Genomic DNA, 12,492 nt, shown 5'->3' on the forward strand with positions numbered 1-12,492 from the left:
CCCAGGCAGACCTCTTCTCCACATACAAAGTTAGTAAGCATTAAATTATAATATGTTAGGGATAACTTTGTATAAGCTGCTCGTCTCCCCCCTCTATCCATCTATCTCACAGTATATTTAAAACTCACTTAGAAGCCTTTCACAATAAATGAAGTGCTAACTACACTCGCAGTCGTCATCACAAGATTAGCAGCAATATTGCAGTTGCAAAGCGCAGCTTGATTGCAACATTTTTTAGGTCTCTTGCATTCTCACTCCACATGTAAAAACACATCTGGCCTGCTGCATGGACTCCAGCTGTGCTTCATGCCCACATCTGACATGTGCTTTGGTTGGCTGAAAAGCTCACTCGGAGGGATGGAGACATTGAAATAAAAGAGTTGGAAGAATCCGGACCAATCGTAATCGCTCTCGTCATCGTAAATTCTTGAGCAACAGCACCCATGATATCATGCAGCCATATTAGCAGCAGTGAACCAGGGACGTTTTCTGGTGATCAGCTCTGACCCATATCCTGCAGGTCTATTCGTTTATTCCTTTAGAACGGTAATCTCTCACTCTTCTGGGCTGTCAATGCATCACCAAACTTTATTGATGCATTTTGTTTTGAGTTTAGTAAGAATCAAAGGTTAGGAACATACTGTAAATTTTAATGAATAAAGGGGGATTATCTTGTAAACTGCTACCACTAGCAAACGTCCTGCAGTACATTGTTTTCCTTTATGGTCGGTGTTTGTTGCATTGCTGCAGTCCCTGGAAAGAAAATCCTAATCTGCAGGTAAGACTTTAAAGTAAACCTGATTTCAGTATCGGGATATCAGCCACCCAGCTTCATCCATGATCTTCCTACTCTGCCGCCTCACTGCTGAACCACTATTAACTGTGTGTTCATGTTATGTTTACTGTCTGCTGTAAAACTAATTTCCTCTTGGGGAAAACAGAGATACCTTCAACCTCTAAACATTTTCTTCAATGTTGTATTATATCAATGATACTTTTATAAACTCTGTTTCTCTTCTATGACTCCGGGAACTGTATACACCGAAAGCATTTTGGTTAATGTCATTTTTTTACATTTATATCATGATTTAGTGTTTTGTTTTTAAGTTTTACTATTTTTAGTGGGGTGTTTTTCTTGGGATTTCAACCAACCTTTGTTCAGTCTGAACTGAGGGACATACCTTCTATTATTTTACCTTATAAACAGCTGGCTGCAGTGGGAGGACAAGGAGAGGAGGAGAACGTCCAACCTGAACAGGAGGCCCCTCAGGAGACTGAGAAGGCAGAGTAAGTTTCATGTCTGCTGGAGGTCTAAAGAGAAAGTGCTTCCTGAATAAAAGCCAGAATCATCTTTGATTTATTTGCAGATGTGTGCAATTAAACCATTTATTGCTTTTATGGGCTGTGCCCAGAGTTTTTAATGTTTGCTCTGCTGCTTACTTCTGTTATCAGATGTTAAAGCAGAGCCCAGAGTCCAAAGAAAGCATCTGTATTCTACTTTAATGCACAAATCTGTCTGTTTTGGCCAGCATTGAGAATAGAGAGAAGACAGAGAAACCAGAGCCTGAACCTGAAGTGAAGGAGGAAGAGCCCGTGGAGATCGAGGAGAAAACGGTGAAGACAAAAACAAAGAAGGACAAGAAACCTGCTGAGGGGGGCTTTGAGTTGTGGAATGAGCTGGAGGTGCAGAGGATTAAATTCATGGTGAGCAGCTCTTTGAAAGAGTACACATTTGGTATCTTTATGACAAAGCGCCTTATAAGAGTCACAAACCATAAATGTAATGTAGATGATTCAAGAATATCTATGTTTGTCTAATAAAATGTTCGGATTTCTGTATTTCCTCTCAGAACTACCTTTCCCGTAACTTCTACAACCTTCGGTTTTTGGCTCTGTTCATCGCATTCGCTCTTAATTTCATCCTGCTCTTCTACAAGGTCTGTAAATATAAATGTTATGTGCAATAATATCCCCATTCATTGTATAAGACTCAGGACTCATTTGGATGCGGAACCTTTCCAGGTGTCCGACTCTCCTCCAGGTGAGGAGGAGTTTGAGGGGTCTGGTCTGTTTGAGGGCTCCGGCCTGTTCGAAGGCTCCGGTGCTGAGGAAGATGGGTCCGGATTGGAGGAAGGTGGGGAAGATGATGACGAAGAGGGTCCTTTGTACTACTTCTTGGAAGAAAGTACCGGTTATATGGAACCAGCCCTGGCTTTCCTAGCCATCACCCACACCATCATCTCCTTCCTCTGCATCATCGGCTACAACTGCCTTAAGGTGTGGGCCGTTTCTCCTTCTTTGCACTGGAACACCTGTCTTGTTTTTTTTAATGTTCTTATAGTTTCATGTCTTCTGCGTCTGCTCGTCTGCCATCAGGTCCCTCTGGTTATCTTTAAAAGGGAGAAGGAGCTGGCCAGAAAGCTGGAGTTTGATGGTCTGTATGTCACTGAGCAGCCTGAAGATGATGACATCAAGGGGCAGTGGGACAGACTGGTCCTTAACACACCGTAAGAAAGACGTAGATGTACAAGAATATCTCAATGAATTAGAATTTTATTGAAAATATTGATTTTATGCCATGGCCTTTTTGTGTCATATACAATCATGGTGATTTGACACACAGTCAATAAAACCCACTACAAGGAGGGTAAGCCGCAAAATGTAGTTGCTGAAGAAGCTGGCTGTTCACAGAGTGCTGTATATCAATGGAAAGTTGATTGGAAGGAAAACATTTGGTAGAAAAAAGGTGAATAATCAAAGCCTTGAGAAGATATTTAGTTTGGATGAGAATTAATCTGTGGTCAGTGCTTCAAGAGCCTACACACGAAGATCTATCCAGAACATGGGCTACAACAGTTACATTCCTTGTGTTAAACCCTAAACCAGCGAAGCCTTCAGAAGAACCTGGGCTAAGAGGAAAAAGGACTGGACTGTTTGCCTTTCATTTGGATTTTTAAGTCCCAGAATCTGGAGGAAGAGTGGGCTTCCTTTACACCTCAGCAGAACCACAGGCTGGTCTCCTCCATGCTACACCACATTGATGCAATAATTCATGCAAAAGGAGCCCTGATAAAAATACTGATTGCATATGCTGTACAGTATTAACACAAACGTTTCAATATGCCTACGTTATGTTTTTGCACTGATGTTTTATGTTTTTTTTTGTAATATTCTCATTGTCTAAGAAACTAAAACAACTGTAAGCCAAAATCATCAGAATTAATAGAAAAAAAGGCTTGAAATGAATAATTCTGTTCAGAATAAATGCTTGAATTTCACTTTTTAAATAAATATCTGAAATATATAAAAAATTTTGTAATCGTTTAGTGTATTGACTTGTACAATGTTTTACTAAACAGGTCAGAAAAATAAGACTGATAAACGTTTTCTTTACCTTTTCTAAATGCAGAAGTTTCCCAAATAACTACTGGGACAAGTTTGTGAAGAGAAAGGTGAGTTTATCTCCTTCAAATGATGGAAGTTTCTGTAGAGATGGGTCTTTAACAGAAATAATAAACCAAGCATGCATGTGTGACCTCCAGGTTCTAGATAAATACGGCGACATCTATGGCAGAGAGAGAATCGCCGAGCTGCTCGGTATGGATCTGGCATCTTTAGATGTCAGTGCCATGACCCATGAGAAGAAACCTGAACCTGATACCTCAATGTTCAGCTGGTGAGCACAGTTCACACCTTAAATCAGCACAGACTACAAATAAACGCTGCGAGGTAATCATCCCTCTCTCTGCCTCTGCAGGATAACATCGATTGATGTCAAATACCAGATTTGGAAGTTTGGGGTCGTCTTCACTGACAATGTGAGTAAAAGAAGCAGCTTGAAACGTGAGAGGATCAGTTCTGAGTTTGGTTTTACTCATGTCATTCTCATTTGTCTTTCAGACATTCCTTTACCTGGTTTGGTACATGCTGATGTCTCTACTGGGACACTACAACAACTTCTTCTTTGCTTGCCATCTTCTGGACATCGCCATGGGTGTCAAAACGCTGCGGACCATTCTGTCTTCTGTTACCCACAACGGCAAACAGGTGAAACGGCCATTAATGATGCATCATGGGGATTTCTGGATCGACTGATTTAAAGGTGAAAGGCTTCTTTGACCTGTCTTTTTGTCACAGCTGGTGATGACCGTGGGCCTGCTGGCTGTCGTGGTGTACCTCTACACTGTGGTGGCCTTCAACTTCTTCCGCAAGTTCTACAACAAGAGCGAGGATGAGGATGAGCCGGACATGAAGTGTGACGACATGATGACTGTGAGTGGAGAGCAGTTCTCGAACCCAACATGCTGGGAAACAAATATTCAGATTTGTTGTAAAAGCCAAACCCCTGGTCTCTTCTAGTGTTACCTGTTCCACATGTACGTCGGCGTGCGCGCTGGTGGAGGCATCGGAGATGAAATCGAAGATCCAGCCGGGGATGAATATGAGCTCTACCGAGTTGTGTTTGACATCACATTCTTCTTCTTTGTCATCGTCATCCTGCTGGCTATCATCCAGGGTGAGTTGGTCCACTGTGAGGCTCTGTGTTATGTCACAAAGCACCGATTAAAGACAGATTAAATGAGATGTCAAATCCTATTAAAGAAGAATTATATGTTGGGTGTAGTTGTATGAACCAAAGATTTGAACTGATTTGAACTGTTTGGTATTAATTAGTTAGTGGATTTTCATGTGTGCGTTTCAGGCTTCTGAGAACGGCTAAAAAAAAAAACTAAAAAAAAACATACAGAATACAGTTATGTTTCATCACGGTTTATCAATATGAGTTAGTAGTGATAACTTGGAGCCAAATCAGTTTCCGTGAAAGTTTGAAGTAAACATAACCACAGTTATCTGACCTATAAAAATAGCACAAAGTTCTATTTTCTTCTATGAATTATTACATTTTATATTAGCTGGTGTTGCAAAAATGTCCCTGTTATTTGACTGGTGTCTTTTTATTCCAAAACTCTTTTCATCAAGTACAAACCATAGTGCTTTTATATAGTTTGCCGGGTATTTGCAAAACTTAAAACTTAATATTATATTATTAAAACATTTTAAAAGATATTTGACTTGCCAAAACTGTCATGTGTAGTGCATTTGAAGAGTTTCTTGAATTTGTTTTTCCTCATGGATGGATGATAGATGGATGCATGGATGGATGGATGCATGGATGGATGGATGGATGGATGGATGGATGGATGGAGAAATGTTTATTAACTTCCATAATCCACTCAGAATGTTTGTAAAGATGCAGAACTGGATTTAAATAAAAAATAAAATGAAGCTAAAGAGGCTGATCTAATTCTGCAGTTTCTCTGCAGTAAGAATAAAGTCATATTAGTTTATTCCTCATTGTGTTGTTTCTAATAGTAATGTTCATAGTAATTAAGACTTTCTGTCTGCAGGTTTGATCATTGATGCCTTTGGTGAGCTCAGAGACCAGCAGGAGCAGGTCAGGGAGGACATGGAGGTAAGACACTAACTACAGTCTGACTTAAATTCTTTCTTTGCTTCAGCTACCTTCTGCTCTCGCTTACGTTCTGTTTCTTATAAAGTAAAGTTGCCTTTAATCCAAACTCCTTGTTTCCCTTTCAGACCAAGTGCTTCATCTGTGGAATAGGAAGTGACTACTTTGATACAACGCCGCATGGCTTTGAGACTCACACCTTAGAAGAGCATAATTTAGCCAACTACATGTGAGTTGCATCCCGTTATGCCATGAGTCTTTGGCTAAAATCTGAGGCTTGAGTTTGTCCGATAACCCAGTCTGCCTATTTTATGGAAAAGGAAGTGCTTAAAAGCAGTTCCTTGCAGAAATAACTGGTTGGACCAGGTCCATTCTACCTCAAAAAGCTGCAAAAAATATTGCTGCTGTTTTGTACCTTTGTGTCACAGACATTTTATGTAGGGCTCAGGTCAAGAAAAGACTAATTACTTTGCTTCTTTCAGGTTCTTCTTGATGTATCTCATCAATAAGGATGAAACAGAACACACAGGACAGGTCAGTCATTTAGCAAGTTAACTTCAAAATTTAAATGTTCAGAAAGGCTGTGTTCAAAGCACTTTTTTATTGTTTGCATACTTTTTAAATTCTGTATTGTTTGATTTTGTTTTACTCACCATTTGGTTTCCAGGAGTCGTATGTGTGGAAGTTGTACCAGGAGAGATGCTGGGACTTCTTCCCTGCTGGAGACTGCTTCAGGAAGCAGTATGAGGACCAGCTGGGATAAATATTTACTGTCGCTTCTTAAAGAGAATGAGAGGAGAGAGGAGCGAGAACAAGAGCAAAGAAAGATCCTGCCATGTAGAGCAGGAACACATCCGTGTCTTAGTTTTGTCGTTTGTCTGCACATTTTTCTTGTCTGTTAAAAGCTATGCACACTTTGACTGCACTTTTCAACCAACTGCAGCAGAATGTTGAAGAAAGCGTCCTAGAGGCGTAGGGAAACAAAGCAAAGCCAAGAGCCTTTTGATTCTGCTGTAAACACATGGCCTTTCCTGTGTAAATTATACATAGATTGCCTTGTATATCAACTGCGCCTGTACACATGAGGCTCTGTTAGCCGCTACTGCTGTAAACATTCTAGTGCCTATAGCAATGTCACTGCTTTAGCTGTCAGTCTCAACCTTTAGTTTAAATAATTTCTGATAAAGGTTTAACATGTCCACATTTGTAAAGTTTGTCTCATAGGAAAATATGAAACGGTCACAAAATCTGAGGAAACCAAACCGTTGTGGATTCACAGACATCCAGGACATGGCAACCCTGAGTGACACCTGGACTTCTTTTCTTGTTTTCTTAGAGAAGTTTAAACCCTCATCCAAAAGGCTTCCTCAGTTCTGATCGTGTACTGGGAGATGCAGGCTTGTAGCTAGGACAATGACATCTGTCCCACCATGTGACCCACTTGGGTCGCTGTCACCTGTGTGACTTTCAGAGTATTTATAAGCTTGAGAGGTTTGTGTTTTGTTTTTTTATGTATCTTGTTGAGTTGTCAGTTCTTTTTTAATCATTAAAGTCTGCTTTAATGCAGCCTAACCCATTGGTAGGGCATTAGTAGTGTGAAAAATTGTGACAACCCCACAAGACATATCATTCACAGAACAAGAGTCAATCTTTACTTAACAACATTCTGGTATCCTTTCTAATCTGGAAGGATCTGCATGTTAAATGTGACACAATATGCCTTCTTGTGACGACTTTACTGATAGTTTTACTGATCAAAGGCCAGATTTAGCTTGTTGGGGTTGAAGTGACAGATTTTATGGATTTCAGTCTTGCTGTTTCGAGACAAAAGCTTCCCACAAGCGATCATGAACTTAAACCAACTCACCAAAACCGTGAATAAGATAGAACTCAAGTATGTGGAATAAACACCTGTGCGAATCAGCTGTTTAGACACTCTGCAGTCTGACAATGTGTCCCTAGATGTTTGTGGACTCCCGTCTCTACTGGCACCTCTTTGCCCTAATAGATAGTGAGACAAACACACACACAAGGGGGACGCCGAGGTAATTTATTCTGTTTTACGCAGATAAAGATGTCTGGAATGAGGTTTTATGCACAAAGTCAGTGCAATAAAATAAGTGTTGAATGTATCTAATAAGAACTTGATGAAAAGACATATTTTACATTCGTCATGGATTGTTATATTTATTTTTCTCTAAGGCTCTGAGGTGTGGACATAATCTTGTTTTCAGACACGAGCTTCTCACAGACCCTGGATGGTGAAGGGAATTAGTCTTACCATGAAAGAAGGCTCCAGTTTTCAGCCAGAAACAGAGTGTTTGCTTTTCTTTCAGCTCGTTAGGTTTTTACCATAGATATTTTTAGAAATTCAGCATTCGGATAATTTTTCTCAGTCAAGTTGTGTGTGATGCGTTGATTTCTGACACATTCACTTGCTCTCCATCTTGAATTAATGACGTGTCGGAGACAGAGTGGTGTTTTTGGTTGCTGGTGGCTCTGAGGTGGACCTGATGGTTTGAAGATGAATGGAGGTCACAACTTTCCACTTGACTGAGTGTCCTCTGACTAAACCCTGTGTTTCAATATGGAATAAACAGATTATTTTAAGGAGAACTGGAGCATGTCTCGTCATTTATGTTTGAGCTTTTGTGAGCTTGTGAGTTAAAGAAATATCAATTCACTTCAATGTGGTTTATTTGGATTTTATTTCATAGACTAACATGAAGTAGCATCTATTGGAGAATGGAGCTAAAATAAATGTTTTTTACATTTTTTAAATCTGAAAAGTGTGGTGTTCCTTTGTATTCAGCTCCTTTACTCTAAAACATCTAAATAAAATCCTGTGCAACAATTTGCTTCTGGGAGGCTTCTAATTAAGCCAAGCTGATGTACCTTGTAACCTCAGGCTCTGTGGCCTATATTTAGGTTGTTTTATTCTAAACTAATTTTCTCTGCCCAGACACCACCTCTTACGTGAACTCATTAACATGAGTGAAGAAGGTCCAAAGGGTGAAGCTTGGGGTAGCTTCTGCTCCCCAGACTGGGGCATGCAGGAAGGCGTACGAAGCTGCGGATCATAAGATGTCCCATCTGAGGCAGGGAGGGGGAAAGCCGTTTCACTCATTCCTTTTCTACAGGAGCTCAGAAGGAAAGATTTAAGGCAGCTTGCCCTAATTACCCCCATGATTTGAAAGGCGGATGCGCACACAGCAAGTTATAACTTAACTTTTGGTTGTTCTATTGATGGATGCACGAATATGTGATCGTAGTCAATTTTGGATCAAAGGATTCTCCGAAGTAGAGTCTTACTCACCAGCAAGTTTGAAAGACATTTAGGTGGTTGTGTGCTGCCTCCCTGATGTGATTTGATCAGCTGCGCTGCAGGTGTAACAGAAAGGGGCGTGGCTCAATGACATCACAGGGATTCCAGCTGTGTGTTTCTGGGGCTTTCAGTCCATAATAGATATCATCTATATATATAGATATATATATATCTATCAATATATATATATATAGATATATATCAATATATATATATATAGATAGATAGATATATATCTATACATATATCTATCAATATATATAGATATATATATACAGGGGTTGGACAATGAAACTGAAACACCTGGTTCTAGACCACAATAATTTATTAGTATGGTGTAGGGCCTCCTTTTGCGGTCAATACAGCATCAATTTGTCTTGGGAATGACATCTACAAGTCCTGCGCAGTGGTCAGAGGGATTTTAAGCCATTCTTCTTGCAGGATAGTGGCCAGGTCACTACGTGATACTGGTGGAGGAAAACGTTTCCTGACTCCAAAACACCCCAAAGTGGCTCAATAATATTTAGATCTGGTGACTGTGCAGGCCATGGGAGATGTTCAACTTCCCTTTCATGTTCATCAAACCAATCTTTCACCAGTCTTGCTGTGTGTATTGGTGCATTGTCATCCTGATACACGGCACCGCCTTCAGGATACAATGTTTGAAACATTGGATGCACATGGTTTTCAAGAATGGTTCGGTAGTCCTTGGCAGTGATGCGCCCATCTAGCACAAGTTTTGGGCCAAGGGAATGCCATGATATGGCAGCCCGAACCATCACTGATCCACCCCATGCTTCACACTGGGCATGCAACAGTCTGGGTGGTACGCTTCTTTGGGGCTTCTCTCCGGGATGTGGGGAAAACAGTAAAGGTGGACTCATCAGAGAACAATACATGTTTCACATTGTCCACAGCCCAAGATTTGCGCTCCTTGCACCATTGAAACCGACGTTTGGCATTAGTTGAAGTGACCAAAGGTTTGGCTATAGCAGCCCGGCCGTGTATATTGACCCTGTGGAGCTCCCGACGGACAGTTCTGGTGGAAACAGGAGAGTTGAGGTGCACATTTAATTCTGCCGTGATTTGGGCAGCCGTGGTTTTATGTTTTTTGGATACAATCCGGGTTAGCACCTGAACATCCCTTTCAGACAGCTTCCTCTTGCGTCCACAGTTAATCCTGTTGGATGTGGTTTGTCCTTCTTGGTGGTATGCTGACATTACCCTGGATACCATGGCTCTTGATACATCACAAAGACTTACGGTCTTGGTCACAGATGCGCCAGCAAGACGTGCACCAACAATTTGTCCTCTTTTGAACTCTGGTATGTCACCCATAATGTTGTGTGCATTTCAATATTTTGAGCAAAACTGTGCTCTTATCCTGCTAATTGAACCTTCACACTCTGCTCTTACTGGTGCAATGTGCAATCAATGAAGACTGGCTACCAGGCTGGTCCAATTTAGCCATGAAACCTCCCACACTAAAATGACAGGTATTTCAGTTTCATTGTCCAACCCCTGTATGTATCTATATACAGTACAGACCAAAAGTTTGGACACACCTCATTCAAAGAGTTGTCTTTATTTTCATGACTATGAATATTGTAGCTTCACACTGAAGGCATCGAAACTATGAATTAACACATGTGGAATTATATACTGAACAAAAAAGTGTGAAACAACTGAAAATATGTCTTATATTCTAGGTTCTTCAAAGTAGCCACCTTTTGCTTTGATTACTGCTCCACACACTCCTGGCATTCTGTTGATGAGCTTCAAGAGGTAGTCACCTGAAATGGTTTTCACTTCACAGGTGTGCCCTGTCAGGTTTAATAAGTGGGATTTCAAGCCTTATAAATAGGGTTGGGACCATCAGTTGTGCAGGAGGTGGATACAGTACACAGCTGATAGTCCTACTGAATAGACTGTTAGAATTTGTATTATGGCAAGAAAAAAGCAGCTAAGTAAAGAAAAACTTTAAGAAATGAAGGTCAGTCAGTCCGAACAATTGGGAAAACTTTGAAAGTGTCCCCAAGTGCAGTTGCAAAAACCATCAAGCGCTACAAAGAAACTGGCTCACATGAGGACCGCCCCAGGAAAGGAAGACCAAGAGTCACTTCTGCTGCGGACAATAAGTTCATCCGAGTCACCAGCCTCAGAAATTGCAGGTTAACAGCAGCTCAGATTAGAGAACAGGTCAATGCCACACAGAGTTCTAGCAGCAGACACATCTCCAGAACAACTGTTAAGAGGAGACTGTGTGAATCAGGCCTTCATGGTAAAATAGCTGCTAGGAAACCACTGCTGAGGACAGGCAACAAGCAGAAGAGACTTGTTTGGGCTAAAGAACACAAGGAATGGACATTAGACCAGTGGAAATCTGTGCTTTGGTCCAATGAGTCCAAGTTTGAGATCTTTGGTTCCAACCACCGTGTCTTTGTGCGGCGCAGAAGAGGTGAACGGATGGACTCTACATGCCTGGTTCCCACCGTGAAGCATGGGGGAGGAGGTGTGATGGTGTGGGGGTGCTTTACTGGTGACACTGTTAGGGATTTATTCAAAATTGAAGGCATACTGAACCAGCATGGCTACCACAGCATCTTGCAGCGGCATGCTATTCCATCCGGTTTGCATTTAGTTGGATCATTTATTTTTCAACAGGACAATGACCCCAAACACACCTCCAGGCTGTGTAAGGGCTATTTGACCAAGAAGGAGAGTGATGGGGTGCTGTGAAGAACCTAGAATATAAGACATATTTTCAGTTGTTTCACTCTTTTTTGTTCTTTATATAATTACACATGTGTTAATTCACAGTTTTGATGCCTTCAGTGTGAAGCTACAATATTCATAGTCATGAAAATAAAGAAAACTCTTTGAATGAGAAGGTGTGACCGAAAGAACGAGATCCCGGATACAAGTGGCTGAAATGAGCTTCCTCCGTAGGGTGGCCGGGCACTCCTTAAGAGATAGGGTGAGGAGTTCGGCCATCCGGGAGGGGCTCGGAGTAGAGCCGCTGCTCCTCTACATCGAGAGGAGCCAGTTGAGGTGGCTCGGGCATCTATACCGGATGCCTCCTGGACGCCTTCCTCGGGAGGTGTTCCAGGCACGTCCCACTGGGAGGAGACCCAGGGGACGGCCCAGGAGACGCTGGAGGGACCATGTCTCTCGGCTGGCCTGGGAACGCCTTGGGCTCCCCCTGGAGGAGCTGGAGGAGGTGTCTGGGGAGAGGGACGTCTGGTCATCTCTGCTGAGTCTGCTGCCCCCGCGACCCGGTCCCGGATAAGCGGAAGACGACAAGTACGAGCACGTGTTTATACACTGCTCAAAAAAATAAAAGTAACACTCAAATAGCACATCCTAGATCTGAATGAATGAAATATTCTCATTGAATACTTTGTTCTGTACAAAGTTGAATGTGCTGACAACAAAATCACACAAAAACCATCAATGGAAAACAAATTTATTAACCAATGGAGGCCTGGATTGGAGTCACACACAAAATTAAAGTGGAAAAACACACTACAGGCTGATCCAACTTTGATGTAATGTCCTTAAAACAAGTCAAAATGAGGCTCAGTGTTGTGTTTGGCCTCCATGTGTCTGTATGACCTCCCTACAATGCCTGTAGATGCTCCTGATGAGACGGTGGATGGTCTCCTGAGGGATCTCCTTCCAGACCTGGACTAAAGCA

At 41.7% G+C, this 12,492-nt stretch overlaps 1 protein-coding gene across 1 annotated transcript in view; it reads left to right on the forward strand.

The window, feature by feature from the left end:
• Positions 1 to 8,086, forward strand: part of ryr1b (ryanodine receptor 1b (skeletal)) — a 109,235-nt gene extending 101,149 nt beyond the window's left edge. Inside the window, exons 95-109 of the mRNA XM_047391362.1 lie at positions 1,208 to 1,287; positions 1,530 to 1,704; positions 1,851 to 1,937; positions 2,023 to 2,277; positions 2,377 to 2,507; positions 3,410 to 3,452; positions 3,543 to 3,676; positions 3,758 to 3,818; positions 3,901 to 4,047; positions 4,138 to 4,272; positions 4,360 to 4,516; positions 5,409 to 5,473; positions 5,599 to 5,699; positions 5,953 to 6,004; positions 6,138 to 8,086. Of these exons, the coding sequence (XP_047247318.1) occupies positions 1,208 to 1,287; positions 1,530 to 1,704; positions 1,851 to 1,937; positions 2,023 to 2,277; positions 2,377 to 2,507; positions 3,410 to 3,452; positions 3,543 to 3,676; positions 3,758 to 3,818; positions 3,901 to 4,047; positions 4,138 to 4,272; positions 4,360 to 4,516; positions 5,409 to 5,473; positions 5,599 to 5,699; positions 5,953 to 6,004; positions 6,138 to 6,233 (1,719 nt within the window). The 3' untranslated portion in view covers positions 6,234 to 8,086. The remainder of the gene's footprint in view (positions 1 to 1,207; positions 1,288 to 1,529; positions 1,705 to 1,850; positions 1,938 to 2,022; positions 2,278 to 2,376; positions 2,508 to 3,409; positions 3,453 to 3,542; positions 3,677 to 3,757; positions 3,819 to 3,900; positions 4,048 to 4,137; positions 4,273 to 4,359; positions 4,517 to 5,408; positions 5,474 to 5,598; positions 5,700 to 5,952; positions 6,005 to 6,137) is intronic.
• Positions 8,087 to 12,492: the final 4,406 nt, after the last annotated feature.

The sequence above is a fragment of the Girardinichthys multiradiatus genome, chromosome 18 (genome assembly GCF_021462225.1).
Source record: "Girardinichthys multiradiatus isolate DD_20200921_A chromosome 18, DD_fGirMul_XY1, whole genome shotgun sequence".
Lineage (NCBI taxonomy): Eukaryota > Metazoa > Chordata > Actinopteri > Cyprinodontiformes > Goodeidae > Girardinichthys > Girardinichthys multiradiatus.